The following is a 19,889-nucleotide window of genomic DNA, read 5'->3' on the forward strand; positions in this document are numbered from 1 at the left end:
AAAGAAGCTTATCAAACTGCAAGAAGGATGACTACAATGAAAATCATACTTGGGAACACCACAGTTAAAGTGCTTAAAACCAAAGGTTAAATATTCAGGAAAAAAGGCAGCCAAAACTGACAGATCACATTTAAGTGAACAATGAAACAAATTTCCAGTGATACTGTGAGAAACAGTGGAGTCCAGAAGACAGAAAAGTGATGTTTTTAAATTGCTTTTTAAAAATATATAAACAGTCAATTAATCCAGAAAAAGGAAGGAAATGGGAACAGAGGAACAAAAAATAGGACAAATGGAAAACAAATGGTAAGATGGTACACCTAAACCCAACCATATTAATAATTAAATTTAAGTGCACTAATGCTGCAATGAAATGGAAGAAATTGTCAGAATGAATAAAAAACAGAATCTTACTCTGTATACACACTTTAAATATTAAGACACCTATAGATGGAAATTTAAAGAATAAGAAAAAAGTAATCCTCCCATGGAAAATGTAACCATTAAAGAGACTGATTGGCTATATTAACATCATAAAATTGGATTTCAAGTCAACAGAAAATTATTATAGTTAAAAGTGACATTTTACAATAGCAAAGGGTTCATTTAATTAGAAAGAAATGACAATCATAAATATGTATGCCCCTAATAAAACAGTTTTAAAATACATGAAGCAAATTTGACAAACTAAAGGGAAAACAGAAAAATCCACAATCATACTGGAAGATTTTAACACCTCTCTCAGCAACTGAAAGCAAAACTGATTTAAAAACTAAGGATAAAAATCACTAAAGACAGAAGATCTGAACACTGTCAACCGCAATGACAAAATTAATATCGATATTTAAGGAACATCCCAGTCAATACATGCAGATTAAAAATTATTTTCAGGTATAAATAGTACATTCATCAAAACTATATGCTGGACCATACAACAAGTCTCAATAAATTTCCAAATACAGTAATCTTATAGAACACTATCTCTGACCATAATGGAAGTATATTAGAAGTGAATAAAAATAAGATATACAAGGAAAAAACACAAACATTTCAAAAGTAAATAACACATTTTCTAATAACCAAAGGGGCAAAAAGAAAATTACAAGGGAAATTAGAAACATTTCTAACTGAATATTTATTTGTAAAGTTGACAAGCTAATACTAAAAGCAGTAGAGCAAGAGTCTACAGAGCATCCTTGAAAAAGAACAAAGTGACTTGCAGTATCCGCATTTCAAGAGGTACTATACAGCGACATGTATTAGTGGGTATTTTTCTGGACTCTATTCTGTTATACCAATTATTTTGTCAATCATTACGCCAGTACCACACCATTTTTCTTTTTTAGCTTGATAAATAGGTAGTGTTAAGTCCTCCAACTTTATTTTTTACTATTTGGTTGGTCAAAAAGTTCGTTCAGGGTTTTCCATAACATCTTATAGAAAAACCCAAATGAACTTTTTAGCTAACCCAATACTTTATTTTGCTCTTTTAGGTCCCTTGCATTTCCCTATAAATTTTAGAATTGGCTTGTATTTATCTAAAAACTACAGCTTTCTGGAATTTTGATTGGGATTACATAATAAATAGATCAATTTGGGGAGAATTGACATTTTGACAACATTGTATCTTCTGATTCATGAACTTGGCCTAGCTGTCCACTTACATATGTCTTTTAATTTCCCTCTGGTATGTTTTGTACTTTTCATATTTTATCAAATTTACCCTTAATTATTACACAAGTTTTGATATTCTTATAAATGGTCTTTTTCGATTTCAATTTCTAATTATTTGTTTCTAATATTTAGATATATAATTGACTTTTGTAAATTGATGGTATCTTGCAACACTGCTAAATTTTCCTACTATTTCTAGTTGTTTCATCATAGATTCAGTACACTTTGTATACGGATGCTCAGGTTCTGTGAATAAAAAGAGTTTTACTTCCTTATTTCTAATCAGCATGATTTTATTTGTTTCTTGCCTTACTGTACTAGTTAGAATCTCCAGTACAATGTTGAATATAACTGACTTGTTCCTTATGTTAGAAGGAGAGCATTCAGTGTTTAATAAGAAAGAAATATGTTTTATACAAACTCTTCTAGTGAAGTAAAAAAGAGAGAATACTTTGCAATTCATATTAGGACACCAGCATCACCTTGATAAAATCTAACAAGAAACATTCAAGGAAGGAAAAGTACAGCCCAATATCCCTCATAAATATAGATGTAAAAATCCTAAGAAAAATATTAGCCAATTGAATCCAGCAATATGGAAATAATAAAACATTACAACAAAGTTAGGTTTATTTCAAAGAATACAAAACTGAATTAATAATTGAAAAACAATCAATGTAATAACCATGTTAACAGAATACATGAGAAAAACCCTAGCATCATCTTAAAAGACATTGTATACAATTAATACCTGTTCATGAAAAAGCTTTCAAACTGTGACTAGATGGGAACTTCCTAATACGATAAACGACATTTACAAAAAAATCCCATAGCATATAGAGTGTTTAAAGGTAAAATACTGTAAGTTTCAAAAAGAAGTAAAACTAATCAATGATGATAGAAGACAAAGCTGGTTACATTGTAGGGGTAGCCACTAATTAGGAACATTATGGAGGTTTGCTGAATGCTGGTAATATTCTACATCTTGATCTGAGTGGTATTTATATGGATGTGTTCAATTTGTGAAACGTCATTGAGTTAAACACTTAAGGTCTGTACACTTCAGTATTTGTATGTTACACTTCAATAAAATCATTTACAAAAAATTTCAAGTGTTTTCATGAAACTAAAGTATCCTTAAAGTTATAGTGCTAAGTGCCAACATGGCCAAGACACTTTACAGAACAGTAAGAAAGTAATCTACCAGATATAAAAACTTACTGTGAAGCTATACTGATTAAGATGATGTAACATTATCCAGGAATATAGAGAAAAGAGTCTAGAAAGAAACTCAATATACTGAACTAGGATATATGATAGAGGTAGCCCAGCACTACACAAGAAAAAAAGTGGATCATCCAATGGGTTGATTTGGAAAAACTGGCTACTATTTGGGGAAAAATAAATAAATAAAAATGGATCCTTACCTTATACTGTATGTGAAATACAATTCCGAATGAATTATGAACATAAATGACATAAACAAAGCTTTAAAACTTTTTGAAGGAAACAGAGGTGCAAATATTTCCATATTTGGGGTAGGGAAGAATTTCTTAAATGAGCTCTAAGTATAAAAGATTAAATTTTGTAAATTAAAATTAAGAATTTCTGTTTATCATATGACATGTTAAAGAAAATGAAAAGACAAGGTACACACTGAGAGAAGATACTTGCCACACATTTAACTTACTAGAGATTAATATCAAGGACATTTAAAGAACTTTTACAAATCAATAAGAAAAAAATCCAGTACAAGAATGGATAAAAGACATAAATAGACATTTTGCAGAGGAGGGCACTCACTTGACTAGTAATTGTAGGAAATACAGCCAAATGCATTGTTGATATGAGTAAAATTGATGAAAACCACTTTGAAAAATAAGTGACCAGTATTTTGTGAAAGTTTACATTTTCACACCCTAGACCTAGGATTTCCATTCTGAGATAGTTAATCCACAAAAATGCATGCAGGTGTGTACTAAGAGTCATGTACAAAAATGTCAATTGCAGCATTATTCATAACAGCAAAAAAACTGGAAATAACCCTAATACTCATCTACAAATGAATGGACAAGTAGTTATGATATAATCACATATAACAGAATATTTTATATCCGTCAAAATAAATGAAGTTATACAAAACATCATAGATGAATCTTAACACAGTGATGAGTCAAAATTGCCAAATCCCAGGAAACAATACAATTTGAAACATTTTTGTAAATGGCAAAACTAAACAATATTCTATTTCCTCATAAATTTATATGAGATAAAACTTTCTAAAAAATAATCAAAATGATCAATAGTTCAGTAGTTACCTCTGGTGAGAGAATCAGGGTACCAGTAAAGGGTGAAGGATACAAGTAGATATAAGTTATTAGTAATTTCCTACCCTTGAATTAGTTGGTGGGACCAACAGTGTTTATTATAACAAAAAAGTAACAATTAAAATAAATATGCATGTAACATAATACTGGGTCATGATACAAATCTTATGACTAACCCAATTCTGTGCACCTGATGTCCAAAAAATTCAATATAATACAATACAAATGAAAAAATCTTATGTTTGAGTTGTTAGCAAGACAAAATATGCTGGGTTGAAAAATTACTGGATCATTAAAGTTAAAGGATCATTAATAAACATTTAAGCTCCCAATTACATACTTGTGTTAATTTCATTTCTTTAAATTCTAACACTTAAAGAAGTACTGAGTGCCTTAAAAACAAATAACTTTATAGGAATAAGATTGTTTTATAATACATATTTAGAGATGACAGTTACCTTGAAAATTACCTAAAAGAGGTACCACTGGATATTTTCTATGTGACAGGCTCTGCATTTGACATGCATTATACCTCATTAATCCTCACAAAACTCTTATGACAAAGATACTATTAATATCAACATTTTATTTGTGAAGAAACTTTGGCTAAAGGGTTAAGAAATTTGCTCAAGTTCACAAAGGTCACAGGCAAAGCTATAATTTGATCCCAGGTTTATTTGAATCCTGAATCTGCATATTTATCTATACATTTGTACTACCTCACTTAATAGGACAAGAATAGGTAGAAACGTCAACTGATCTGTCCAAAATCATATATCAAGATAGTGATAGAACTGGGACTAAATGGTATTAACTACCACATACCAGGAATTATGGCAAGTACTTTTATGCGACTTTCTAGTCAATACTCTTCTCATTCCATTACCCCATTCAATAAAACGTCTCGAAGTGGACATGACCTATTAATTTCCTCTTCATTATCATATATCAGCCAAATGTTTCATCCCAATAACTATACCAGATACACCCTGTGTTTCTATATGCATTTCTATATGAATCCATATTGTATATAATATTTATGTCTACAGAGTACAAAAAATAGCACAACATAAATCTGCCACACTTATATTCTAATATATGCAAATTTATTCAATTTTTGTGTTTTAGTCAATTATACTAGAAAATTTAATATGATATTATACTGGGTAACATTTTTAGAAAATGTCTCACCTGTTCTGAGTGGTCTGAATCACATTCTTGAGGTAAAGGATAGAGTGCTCCTTGTGACTCCTGAAGCTTTTCTTTTAATTTAGCGTTTTCCCGCTCTTTTTGAAATAGCTTATCCTGAAGATTAACAACACTTTGTCGGAGCATAGCTTCACTTGATTTTGTGGTTTCAAACCAAATATGTAACTCATTGTAAAGCTGTTTCAAAACATATATCCAAATTTATTAATAATCAATAAAATAGTTATGTCTATATATTTACACATATGGTCTATATATGACATACTCATTGCCCTCAAATTATTTTAATAGTCTAAGAGGAAAAACAATATAAAAACATATGGGAAACTAAATGATATAATCACATACCAATACAAAACTCCAACTGACGTTAAAAAGACAAGATGTTCTATTGGCCAGTTGTAATACAGGGGTGCAAACATTTTAAGCTAGCTATATTAATCTTCATGATAAAGAACGGATTTAAGCTGTGAGAGGTGAAGAATAAAGGCAGTAAAAAGGTCATCTATGCAGATAACTGGGGGAAGAGATTTCAGGCAGTGGAACCCAGTGCAAAGACCTTGAGGGTGAAGAATACCTGGTATGTTCAAGTGAAAAAACAAAGTTAAATGTGGCCAAAGCAGAGAGATTAAGAAGCGAAGGCAAAGATGAGATCAGAGGGGTAATGCAGAGTCAGATCATGTAGAGTCTCACAGGTTGTAGTAAGGACTTCGGCTTTTACTTTTAATCAGACAAGAAACCAGTGGAGGTAATTTAAGAGAGGAATGACCTGATTTGACTTACTAAGTTTTAGCAAGAACATTCTGGCATCTATGTTGAGAATAAACTCAAAGTGGGTAAGGTCGGGAGCAAAGAAACGAAGTAGGAAACTACTGTAAACATTCAGGTAATGCAAGTTAGTGGTCACAGCAGGGGTAGTGGGAAGTAGTAGGATTCCAGACACCCTCTGAAAGCAGGGCAAACAATAGCTTAGTTTTGAACATGTGAAGTCTGAGATGCCCGTTAGGCATCAAGTTAAAAGATGCTAAGTAGGCGATTAGATACACTCTTTCCTAGAGTTCAGGGAAGAGATCCAGAGCAGATAATCAAATCTGGGAGTGATCAGCATATAGACAGCATGGTTTTGAAAGCCTAGGTGAGTAGATAAAATCACCTAGGGTATGAATTTAAAGAGAGGGAAAAAAAAGAGGTCCTAAGATTTTGGCTTGGAACATTTTAACATTTAGAGGACAGGGTGACTAAGGAAGACTAGAAAGCAACAGAAAAGAAACAGCTAGAAACTGAAAGAAGAAAATCATACAACTGTTATATGCTGTAAGCCAGAAGAGAAAAAAAGGGTTTCAAAGGATAGAGTCATCGACTGTGACAATGTTGCTGGTAAGTGAGGTAAGATGAAGACTGCTAAAAGATTACTGAATTCAGCAATATGGGAGTCACAAATGATTCTGCAAAGAGAAATTTTAGTGGAGTGAAAGGGGCAAAAACTTGATTGGAATAGGTTCAAAAGAGAATGGAAGAAGAGAACTTTGAGACAAGTTAACTCTTGCAAGGAATATTGCTGGAAAAGGAAAGAAAGGAAGGGAAGGAAAGGAATATAGTAAGGTCAAGACAGGTTTTTTGTTGTTGCTTAATTGTTTTGGTCTTCCATGCAGATCAGAGACACAACAGCATGTTTTTATGTGGTTAGAAATGATCCAGTAGGGAAAACTGACACCATAGAAGAGATGTGGAATGCCTCCTTCTGAAGTTTATAAAAAAAAGTTGAGGAGGGAGACCTCAGTAATCAAATTATACTCTGGTAAATCCACGCTGTACTTTACATGTTTCTGTTGGAGCATGGGGAGGAGGAGGAGAGCAAGAGCTATACATACTGTCATGGAAATATACTCAAGGCATATTATTTGAAAACAGCAAGTTAACGAACAGTAAGGATAGGATAAATTAATTAATATTAAAAATGTAAGATACCTAGATTGGTGATATGTGTATATGTACACAGACACAGTATATAATGCATGAAAAGGTCTGGAATGACTACTCAGATGATTACCCCTGGGGAGGGGAATGAAATGAACTGGGATGAGTGGAAGAGAACTCAAATCTGTTATATTAGCATTATCAGTACTTCTATATCATTTCAAATTTTTATAATAATATATTTATGTAATTCTTATATAATTAAAAAGATGAAATAATTTTAAAATATTCTGTTCTTCTAGAGGGACTCTAGGATACACTCTCAAATATTAAGAGCAGTAAAGTCTGGGGCAATGGCTTCAGGCAGGAGGGCAGAGAACTTTATTTTTTTATACGCTTCTGAATTTTTTGAAAATTTATCACAAGCATGTATTACTTTGGTAATAATCACTTCAAATAAAAATGCTTAAGTATTCAGTTGTTTGAAATGATATAGAATCTACAAAAGTTCTCAGGTAGGGTATTAAAAAAATGGTTGCTCTCTGCAAAGGCTGCTAAGGAGGATCAACCAAAAAGTAGAATTAAGGCTGAAACAATTTATCTTAAATTTTAAGTTAAGCAAAGCTGAAAAAGGAATCTTAGAACAAAAGATTGAAAAAGTAAATAGCAAAGGAAACACTGCCTTTTTCTTCCACCTTACCAAGTTCTCTCTTGCTAACTGAGACGAGAAACAGCAAAGTATTTGCACATGAGAGAAAAGAGTTATGAACTTTAACAACAAGCAACCCTAAAGACATATTTTAATATAACGTGCCATGGGTTAGGGACTTTCAAGCAAAAATCAAGAAAGAGAAAGAAAGGTTTGCGTTAAACACCTACACAGTGAAAAAGAGAAAAGAGTTAAAGTTACTAATAAGGTCCAATTTTTCAAGTCAATTTAGCAACGGAGTCTGGTTTAGAAACAAAAGCATAATGGGCAATCCCGCTGTATAAAACAAAAAGGTGGAGCTGTTCTATTCAAAGTGGAGAGGATGGACACTACCCTGATGCTTGGTGTCATCCTCGTCCTGACAGAAACTCGAAGGAAACACAGAATTTAGTCGAAAAACCACAGTTACAAAGCATCATTTGAAAGTATGTGTTTAAAGTTTACTTAATAGTTATTTATTTCATATTAATTATAGATGTTGAATTTCCACAGTGCTTTTTTAGGAGAAGAGTAAGCTTAGACAGAAATAATCCCCAAATAACATAGACTGCACCATTTAACCTCTCTAAGCCTTGGCTGCCTCAACTATTAAGAGGAAATAACATCAATCTCATAGGGTTGATCTGTGTAGAAAATAAATTATTTCTATAAATGTGTACACCACACAAAACATAAAGAATTCAATAAAAGTGTTTTTTAATTACTAGCTGTAAGTATTGCTGCTGTGTCAGCATACCTAAATATCTGGGTAAGCCTTCTTGAGGGGCTCCTTCAACAACCGTAAAGTAAAATGACTACTTAAAAGAAACACACAAAATAAAGAGAAAGATCCTTGGAAAATATTGATCCTAAAGACCTCATCAGCATACCCATTTGTGTTTGTGCAGATTTGCCAATAAAATAATGTGCAAATTCTATAACTGAAAGACTGCTTTAGGTCATAAACTAGAATCATACTTGTTGAATAATTTCTCATCATAGAAGGCTGAATAATCCCATTCTCCAAATCCTTCCTGGTTTGAGGACTACAGTTCTAGTATGTTTCATAGTAGATATCAAAACTCCAATTTATAAAAACAATATCCTACAGAATAAATTTGCATGTATATTTTAAATGTTTCGGCCTTAACAGCCATAAAAATACTCACATAATTTTGAATATTACCAAATTGAATCATATTTCATTTTTAATTTTGAAGAAGCAATATAAAAGGGAGTAATAAAGCAATATTGAAATGTGCAAAAATTTGAATTCTATATATTTTTATAAGTTCACACATATAAATTTACATTTTTATGACAGAATAAAAGCGTACTTTTTGATATGATATACTTTCAGCTGTGTGAACATCTTCCTGGTTCCTCAGTACCTTCTGTGTGTCCATATTCAGAAGCTGAAGCTGTTGGATCAGTTCTGCTTGCTGTGCTGTATGTGCACTGTTCTGTTTGTACAGATTCTGCAGCTCCTGCAACTCCTTCCTGTGCAAAGCAAGCAATAGAGAGAAGCATGAATAAAGATCATCTTAGTTAAATAATTTTGTTCATCTAAAGTTATAGATCGGCCTCCAGTTTTTTCATCTATTATTTTTTACTGCAGGCAAACATATTAACAAGAGAAATAACATATGAAGTATTTAATATTTATCACATACACCTAGAAAGTATTGATAGAACTACTATGACTTTCAAAGCCAAATACTTATCAATTTTCTTTTATAGCTTGATAGTAATAAAAACCCTGGATATACAGTCATACTACCACCTTCTTATTGAAATTAAGTTACACTTCAGTTCCAAGAATTAATAAGCACTGATGCCAACTATCAGATAGTTCTGAATACAGGGTAACTCAACCTTTCATTTTATATTATATAGAAACTTAAATGTATTAAAAAGAATCCCAAAAGGTAAATTAAGTTTTCAAACAAAAGTTCCTTAAAGCACCACTAGTTTGTCACCTCAGGGGCCTAGGCTGGGATTCCTGTGACTCCTCTTGAAGGAAATGATGAGGTTTTTTGTCAGAAGGAAGGAGAGCAATACAAGGTGAAATCACTCCTTGCAACCCACCCAGGGTAAACTTGGTAAGCAGAAGGACAAATGAACTGGAGTGACAGTCTTCATGGCCCTAAGGGTCCAGGAAAACCACACCTCTGGGATAGAGGTTTCCAGATTCCTGTGGTGGTGAATCCTGTGTGATACAGGTCATATAAAACTGGAAAATATGTTGTAAAATAAATTTGAAGAGAAAGATATTTATAGAGATGTATTTCACAGAAGTATACATTATAGTATATATTTTGGAGACTATTTTTAATGGAGACTGTTCTTTACTTATAACCTCAAACTGGTGATTCATTCACATAAGATAAATCTTAAAAGAAAGAAGAAACATAAAAGATATGCAGACAGTTGTTGAACATGGATGAATATTAATATGGGAGAAATGAGCTCTGCTTATTTATTTATTTATTTTTAATTTCTATTTTGGTTTTTTTTTGCCTTGCCACATGGCTTGCAGAATCTCAGTTCCCTGACCAGGGATTGAACCCAGGCCACAGCAGTGAAAGCGCCGAGTCCTAACCACTGGACCACCAGGGAATTCCGGAACTCTGCTCTTTTACAGGTTTAGAGTATTAATATTCTCCAGATACAACAGAAACCCCTGAACCCACACAGATAGATGTACATACACCATCTGCCTTCGTCCTTTTGATATAACAAAAACAGCACAGACTAGGTAGTTTACAAAAACCAGAAAGTTATTTCTCACAGCTGGGGAGGCTGGAAGTTAGAGATCAAACTGCCAGCATAGTCAAGTGAGGACCCTCTTCCAGGTCGCACACTTATTGTTACATCCTCATACGGTGGAAGGCACTCGGGGGCTCTGAGAGGTCTTTTTTACAAGAGGGTTCTACCCTCATAACCGAAGCACCTCCTTAAGGACCCCACCTCTTAATGCCATCACATTAGGCATTAGAATTTCAACATATGAATTTTGGGTGGACACAAACATTTAGACTATAGCACTTTTTTTCTGTAACTATTCAAGAAACTGAAACCTGTAGAAAATAATAGTCCAAAAATGGGGGAAGGGAAAGAAGAGAATCAATAATGATACATGCCTTGAGAAAATATAATACAAGAGAGGGAGAGAAGAGACACATAGTAATGATTCTTGCTGAGTATTGTCATTTTTCAAGAATAACACTGGCAAGAATTATCAAAGGAGATAGGCAGTAGCTGTAGAATAAAATTCCATCAGCACAGATAGTCAAGATATGTGTTAACCAAGAGACCTAAGTAAATGTTGCGTTTAGAAAGGAGACATGATGAAGATAATACATATCATCTTTCAATACAATATAAAACACAGAAAACGTTCTCCTCTAATAATAGAAGATAATTTTTCTTAAAGAGAGGGCCAGAATCAGTCATTGGCTTGGATTTAAGGGTCATCTGGAACAAAATATATGTATCTTTAATCAGAAGAAACACTTGAGTTGGGAGATGTTCATACTATGAGACAGTTGGGGAGTAAAAATCAACTAAGAGAAGAGCATATTCTTGTCTCTCATCTTGTGCTATTTTCTGGGCATACTCTCAGTAAACGGAATGGAAGCATAATTTTATATTATGTATAAATGTTTCTTTCTTTGTGTCTTCTCACACCACCATCTGAAAAGTAGATGAGATAGAATGTACAACAATGTTGCAAATATGAAAGTGGAAACTGATCAGTATCAAAGTAAGCTGCAAATAAGGCTTTGGAAACATACATCTGGACCGCTGGAAAACACTGAACTTGTGTAGACCTATCTTCATTTGAAAATAAGTAAAGAAAAACAAACAGGAATTATTTAAAAGGAGTGCTTAGAATTAAGAAAAAAGAAGTTTTATTGTGCATACTCAGAGGAAAATTATACCTCTGAGTAGGAGTTACTGAAGGAATTATAAGAAAGGTCTAGAAAATGTATGAAAAAGAAACCATTGCACTTCTCTTAATTATCTCAATAGAAAGTCAAGATGTGAAGATAATCTTAACAAAAATGTCTGTGAAGGTAGGGACTTTTGTGCTCACTGCTACAAATGGACAACCTAGCATAGTTCCTCTAGCCTATTAAATATTGGTTGTTGTCTTAGACACATCTTATATACCTCTTCAGATTCAGCTCACCAGCCTCCTAGATTCTTAGTCCCTTGCTCTGCCTCAGACTATTAACTACCACTTAAGCCTATAACATTTATGCAGCTATGTGGCTCCATCACTTGAGGTCAACCAGCTGCATGCCTAGCATATTTGTCTCCTTGTACCACTTCCAGATTAGGATAAAATGCTACAACACAGGCATGGTATAAGCAGCAAACTTTGATCAATGGAAGATAAAACACAAGAAGGTTTTTTGTTTGTCTTTTTTGTTTTTTCTATCTGATGGATTGCTATAGGGCATGGTTTCTTTCTATAGTCTGTCCAGAATCAACCTGAGTGTCTAATTCAATGCACCTGATGTCTCTTCAGGGCTCATCATGAAGCAGTGGCCAGCACAATGATGTGTTTCCTTGAATTACTCTTTATCCTTCCCTGCCTCAGATTATTCTTCTCTCACTCACTCTGCCTTGGAATTGAATCTCTCAAGTAAGTAATCAGTAACCTTCACTCAGCCTCTGTTTTCTAGGATATATGGGATAAGACAGTTGTTGAATGGATGAAATGATAAGGATAACATAAAGAAGAAAGATTGTTAAGAAAGAAAGATGTCATAATAGCATTAAAATCCATAATGAGAGAAGTTATGAGGCAAACCAAAACTATGGAAAGTAAAATTAATTGGTAGGTTCAAACTTGAGAAGTTCCTCCAAACACGGATTAAAAAGAATAAAGGAAAGGGTGAAAGGGTAGGTTGAGCTAAGACGATGCTGAGAACCAACGACACTTCTTCCCATCTCAAGAAGAATGTTGTGTCCGGTCTTACATTTAGGTCTCGAATCCATTTTGGGTTTATTTTTGTGTATGGGGTTAGGGAGTGTTCTAATCTCATTCTTTTACATGTAGCTGTCCAGTTTTCCCAGCACCACTTATTGAAGACACTGTCTTTTCTCCATGTATATCTTTGCCTCCTTTGTCATAGATTAGTTGACCATAGGTGCGTGTGTTTATCTCTGGGCTTTCTATCTTGTTCCATTGATCTATGTTTCTGTCAATATTATGACATAGTATGAGTGTGTTTCATGTCTGGTAATTGCAATCATTGTTGCTTTTGTTGTGGTCATCCATTTACAATGCTTGGTGTCAGTTTATTTCTCTCTTGTAAAAATAAAATACTGTGTGTGTGTGTGTGTGTGTGTGTGTGTGTGTGTGTGTGTGTGAAAATAAATAAATAAATACTTTTTAAGATTAAAAAAAAGAAGAAGAATGTTAAGCTGATTAAAAATACTGTATTGCTCAGTTACAGTGATGTTTACTAAGGGATTGAATAAGCCATAGGAGAAATTAGGAATATCCCTTTAGACATCAAATTTGATAGCAAAGACTGACAAAGGGTTTCAGACAGCATCTATAGGTTATTTTGCAGTTACCAAAAAAAAAAAAAACCAAAACGTACTGTTACAAAAACAAAGATTTGCTTGCTCACATTACATGTGGCTTTCCCCTATCCTAAGACCCAAACTGGAGCAGTAGACGGCATTAGTAATATGCCACTCTAATGGCAGAGGGCAAAAAGTAAAGGCAATTCAAGCAATGACTCTTTTAAAACACTTGCCAGGACATGATATACATCACTTTCACACTCATTCCACAGGCCACGTGGCTAAATCTGATGTTAATGGAGGAGAAAGCATACTCCAGCAACAGAGAAGGCCCTGGTAAAAATGGGCCTTTAAGGTGAATCAAAATTGAGTATAGGAATAAACACATCAAGAGTAAAAAGTTTAGTGAAGAGCACTGAAGCAATACAGAAAACTAAGTCTAAATATCTTTAGGCACTGTGGTTATGCATGAGGAGATAAAGGTTATAAATCCTGAGATGCAAAATGAGAAGGAGTTAAAATGGTTGAATGTATGTCCTATTTTACTAAGTGTACGTAGCAGGGTATCAAATCCAATTCAAGATGAAATGTAGTTTTTTTTAAAAAAAAAACATAATTACATCAACCTCCAAAGTTTTTTTCATGCCATTTCTTTCTTAGTTTTAGAAAAATAGTTAGTGGTTCTTATAGAGAAGAAAAAATTATCTGAGATTTAATAATTCTTTCAATTTCACTTCAGTGTCTATTGTTCCATTATATCACAAAAACTGAAGTTATCACTTATTAGAAAAACATGTTCGGGACTTCCCTGGTGGTCCAGTAGGTAAGACCCCATGCTCCCAATGCAGGGGGCCTGGGTTCAATCCCTGGTCAGGGAACTAGATCCTGCGTGCATGCAGCAGCTAAGAGTCCTCATGCCACAACTAAGAAGTCCGCATGTCGCAACTAAGAAGCTTCATGCTTCAACTAAGAAGTTCGCATGCCACAATGAAGATCCCATGTGCTGCAACGAAGACCCGATGCAGCCAAAAACAAACAAACAAAAATGTTCAATACAGTCCCTTTTATCTAAGAACTTGTTTACCTACTCTTCAATCTATAAATATGTGTTGAGAAAAATACAGAACGATTCTAATAAAATTTTAATGGCTATTATTCCTCTGGGGTTGTATTTTAACTTTAATTTTTTCCCTCTATCTTCTTTGTACTTTTCCGTACTACATGTATTTTCTTATAATTCACATGTATCATTACACCTAAACAATTATGTACTTAGTTTGTTACCATATAAATATAACCCCCCAAAAAGAATAGCAATATTAATTTCAGAGGAATTAAAACTCAAGGCAAAAAATATTATACAGAAAAAAGTAAAAAGTACAATTCACAGTAAAATCAAAATAACTTTGTTGGACACTTTACCTACCAAATCATAACACATCAAAACAGAATAGCACAGCAAAAACAACAAGTAATAAAAGGAAAATCAGTAGGAAACTATAGGGGAAAGAAAGATTCCATTTAAAACAGTAACAAAAACCATGAAAGAGCTAGGAATAAAAATTTAAGAAGAAAGGTCAAAACCAGCATAAGGAACAAAACATTTCATAAGGACAGAAAGGTACTGAAACAAATGTAATGGCACTCCCATTCTCTGGGACAGAAAAACTGACATCATCAAGAGGGCAATTCTCCTTCAGTTTGCTTTTAAATTTGATGCCATAATAAAATAGCAAACAAGAAATAAGCCAGTTTAACCTAAAGTTTATATGGAAAAATTAATTAAGCAATAAATGTCCAGGAAAGCTCTGAAAAAGAGCAGAAATGGAGAATGCACCACATATTCTCTTATCCAATATTCATCATCTCTACACTATTACTCTCTGTACTCTAGACTACAATCTAGCCTGAGAGGCCAACTTCCACAGACTACATTACATTGGCTCCCTTTCTTCTGGGTTTATATTTGAGTAGCTGAAAGTGCTGGTCCATGATTAGAGGGTAAAGGAAAAAGAGGTCAAGGTATTTCTTTCCCTATCTCCCTCTCCAATGAGCCACAGTTGGCAGTGTCTCTGTTCCTGTATCTAAGAATACTTCTCCTATTAGTCAGCCTCTCTCCCAGGGCTAGACTTCTCACAGAGATCCAGTAAAAGCTTCTCTCCTTGCCCCTTCTGGCCTGGGGGTAATAATAGTTTCCTGTTGCTGATAATTTGTATTCCTCTGAATCTCAATATCTATTTGGAGAGAATAGACATCTTTATCATACTGAGTCTTGCAAATCATGAACTCTGTATTTATCTGTACATACTAGACTTTCTATTTCTCTCAATAATGTTTTACAGATCTCTGTATAAAGGTAACACATATCTTTCATTATATTTGCTGTTCATATTTTTACCTATATTATAAATTATATTCTTTTTAAGTCTATTTCCTAATTTTTGTGCTGGCATAAGAAATGCATTTGAATTTTCTACACTGACCTTGTATCTACCAAGTGTGCTAAATCCACATTATTAATTTTAGAAATCTTTCTATAAATTTTTTTTGGGTTTGCTATGTTAATTACTCATATATAGGCAAATAACTAGGTCTTTATCTTTCATTTCCAGTTTTTTTAATTTAAATTTTTTTTTTTATAAACCAGGTTCTTCTTAGTTATCTATTTTATACATATTAGTGTATATGTCAATCCCAATTCATCCCACCCCCACCCCCGACTCTTGCTTTCCCCCACCTTTGGTGTCCATACATTTGTTCTCTACATCTGTGTCTCTATTTCTGCCTTGCAAACCAGTTCATCTCTAGCATTCGTCTACATTCCACATATATGCATTAATATATGATATTTGTTTTCCTCTTTCTGACTTACTTCACTCTGTATTACAGACTCTAGATCCATCCATGTCTCTACAAATGACCCAATTTTGTTCCATTTTATGGCTGAGTGATATTCCACTGTATATATGTACCACATCTTCTTTATCCATTCGTCTGTTGCTGGGCATTTAGGAAGCTTCCATATTGTAAATATTGCTGCAATGAACATTGGGGTGTATGTTTCTTTTTGAATTATGGTTTTCTCTGAGTATATGCCCACTAGTGGGATTGCTGGGTCATATGGTAATTCTTAGTTTTTCAAGGAACCTCCATACTGTTCTCCATAGTGGCTGTATCAATTTACATTCCCACAAACAGTGCAAGAGGGTTCCCGTTTCTCCACACCCTCTCCAGCATTTGTTATTTGTAGATTTTCTGATGATGCCCATTCTAACCAGTGTGAGGTGATACCTCATTGTAGTACTGATTTGCATCTATCTAGTAATTAGTGATGTTGAGCATCTTTTCATATGCCTTTTGCCCATTTGTTTGTCCTTTAGGGACAAATGTCTATTTAGGTATTCTGCCCATTTTTTGATTGGGTTGTTTGTTTATTTAATACTGAGCTGCATGAGCTGTTTATGTATTTTGGAGATTAATCCTTTGTCCGTTGCTTCGTTTGCAAATATTTTCTCCCATTCTGAGGGTTGTCTTTTCATCTTCTTTATAGTTTCCTTTGCTGTGCAAAAGCTTTTAAGTTTCATCAGGTCCCATTTCTTTATTTTCGTTTTTATTTCCATTACTCTAGGAGGTGGATCAAAAAAGATCTTGCTGTGATTTATGTCAAACAGTGTTCTTCCTATGTTTTCCTCTAAGAGTTTTATAGTGTCTGCTCTCACATTTAGGTCTTTAACCCATTTTGAGTTTATTTTTGTGCAGGGTGTTAGGGAGTGTTCTAATTTCATTCTTTTATACGTAGCTGTCCAGTTTTCCCAGCACCACTTGTTGAAGAGACTGTCTTTTCTCCATTGTATATCCTGACCTCCTTTGTCATAGATTAGTTGACCATAGGTGCATGGGTTTATCTCTGGGCTTTCTATCCTATTCCATTGACCTATATTTCATTTCTGTTTTTGTGCCAGTATCATATTATCTTCATTAATGTAGCTTTGTAGTATAGTCTGAAGTCAGGAAGTCGGATTCCTCCAGCTGTTTTTTTCACTCAAGATTGCTTTGGCTATTCGGGGTCTTTTGTGTCTCCACACAAATTTTAAGATTTTTTGTTCTAGTTCTGTAAACAATGTCATTGGTAATTTGCTAGGGATATCACTGAATCTGTACATTGCTTTGGGTAGTATAGTCATTTTCACAATATTGATCCTTCCAGTCCAAAAACATGGTATATCTCTCCATCTGTTTGTATCACCTTTGATTTCTTTCATCTGTGTCTTATAGGTTTCTGAGTTCAGGTCTTTTACCTCCTTAGGTAGATTTATTCCTCTTGTTGCAATGGTAAATGGGATTGTTTCCTTAATTTCTCTTTCTGATCTTTTGTTGTTATTGAATAGGAACGCAACAGATTTCTGTGCATTAATTTGTATCCTGCAACTTTACCAAATTCATTGATTAGCTCTAGTAGTTTTCTGGTCACATCTTTAGGATTATCTATGTATAGTATCATGGCATCTGTAAACGGTGACAGTTTTACTTCTTTTCCAACTTGTATTCCTTTTATTTCTTTTTCTTCTCTGATTGCTGTGGCTAGGACTTCCAAAAGTATGTTGAATAATACTGGCGAGAATGGATATCCTTGTCTTGTTCCTGATCTTAGAGGTAATGTTTTCAGTTTTTCAACACTGAGAATGATCTTTTCTGTAGGTTTGTCACATATGGCCTTCATTATGTTGAGGTGGGTTCCCACTATGCCTACTTTCTGGAGAGTTTTATCATAAATGGGTGTTGAATTATGTCAAAAGCTTTTTGTGCATCTATTGAGATAATCATATCATTTTTATTCTTCAATTTGTTAATATCGTTTTTATTCTTCATTGATTGATTCGCGTATATTAAAGAATCCGTGCATCCCTGATATAAATCCCATTTGATCACGGTGTATGACCCTTTAAATGTGTTGTTGTATTCTGTTTGCTATCATTTTGTTGAGAATTATTGCATCTATATTCATCAGTGATATAGGTCGGTAATTTTTTTTTGTAGTATCTTTGTCTTGTTTTGGTATCAGGGTAACAGTGGCCTCGTAAAATGAGTTTGGGAGTGTTCCTTCCTCTGCAATATTTTTGGAAGCTTTTGAGAAGGATCTGTGTTAGCACTTCTCTAAATGTTTGATAGAATTCGCCTGTGAAGCCATCTGGCCCTGGACTTTTGCTTGTGGGAAGATTTTTAATCAGTTTCAATTTCATTACCTGTGATTGGTCTGTTCATATTTTCTATTTCTTCCTGGTTCCATCTTGGAAGGTTATTGCTTTCTAAACATTTGTCCATTTCTTCTAGGTTGTCCATTTTATTGCTATAGAGTTGCTTGTAGTAGTCTCTCATAATGCTCTGTGTTTCTGCAGTGTCCATTGCAACTTCTCCTTTTTCATTTCTAATTTTATTGATTTCAGTCCTCTCCCTCTTTCTTGATGAGTCTCACTAAAGGTCTGTCAATTCTGTTTATATTCTCAAAGAACCAGCTTTTAGTTTTATTGATCTTTGCTATTGTTTTCTTGTTTCTATTTCATTTATTTCTGCTCTGATCTTTATAATTTCTTTCCTTCTACTAATTTTGGATTTTGTTTGTTCTTCTTTCTCTACTTCCTTTAGGTGTAAGGTTAGATTGAGATTTTTCTTGTTTCTTGAGGTAGCATTGTTTTGCTATAAACTTCCCTCTTAGAACTGCTTTTGCTGCATCCCATAGGTTTTGGGTCGTCATGTTTTCGTTGCCATTTGTCTCTAGATACTTCTTGATTTCCTCTTTGATTTCTTCAGTGATCTTTTGGTTATTTAGTAATGTATTGTTTAACCTCCATTTGTTTGTGCTTTTTAAGTTTTTTTCCCTGTAATTTATTTCTAATTTCAATGTTGTGGTTGGAAAAGATCCTTGGTATGATTTCGATTTTCTTACATTTAGCAAGGCTTGATTTGTGACCCAAGATTTGATCTACCCTAGACGATGTTCCATGTGCACTTGAGAAGAAAGTGTAATCTGCTGTTTTCAGATGGAATGTCCTACAAATATCAATTAAATCTATCTGGTCTGTTGTGTCATTTAAAGCTTGTGTTTCCTTATTAATTTTCTGCCTCGGTGATCTGTCCATTGGTGTAAGTGAGGTGTTAAAGTCCCCCACTATTACTGTGTTACTGTCGATGCCCACTTTTATAGCTGTTAGCAGTTGCCTTATGTATTGAGGTGCTCCTATGTTGGGTGAATATATTTATAAGTGTTATATCTTCTTGCATTGATCCCTTGACCACTATGTAGTGTCCTTCCTTGTCTCTTGTAACATTCTTTATTTTAAAGTCTGTATTATCTGATATGAGTATTGCTACTCCAGCTTTCTTTTGATTTCCATTTGCATGGAATATCTTTTTGCATCCCCTCATTTTCAGTCTGTATGTGTCCCTGCGTCTGAAGTGGGTCTCCTGTAGACAGCATATATACGGGTCTTATTTTTGTATCCATTCAGTGAGTCTCTCTCTTTTGGTTG

At 33.9% G+C, this 19,889-nt stretch overlaps 1 protein-coding gene across 3 annotated transcripts in view; it reads right to left on the reverse strand.

The window, feature by feature from the left end:
- The window catches only part of CNTLN (centlein), a 330,490-nt gene that overhangs the window by 181,043 nt on the left and 129,558 nt on the right, over positions 1–19,889 (reverse strand). For all 3 annotated transcript variants that reach the window (XM_079927964.1, XM_079927963.1, XM_079927962.1), the window contains exons 7-8: positions 9,153–9,315; positions 5,193–5,387 (exon numbers count right to left, since the gene is read on the reverse strand). In XM_079927964.1, coding sequence (XP_079784090.1) covers positions 5,193–5,387; positions 9,153–9,315 — 358 coding nt within the window. The remainder of the gene's footprint in view (positions 1–5,192; positions 5,388–9,152; positions 9,316–19,889) is intronic.

Source organism: Stenella coeruleoalba (genome assembly GCF_951394435.1).
Source record: "Stenella coeruleoalba genome assembly, chromosome: 7".
Taxonomy (NCBI): Eukaryota; Metazoa; Chordata; class Mammalia; order Artiodactyla; family Delphinidae; genus Stenella; species Stenella coeruleoalba.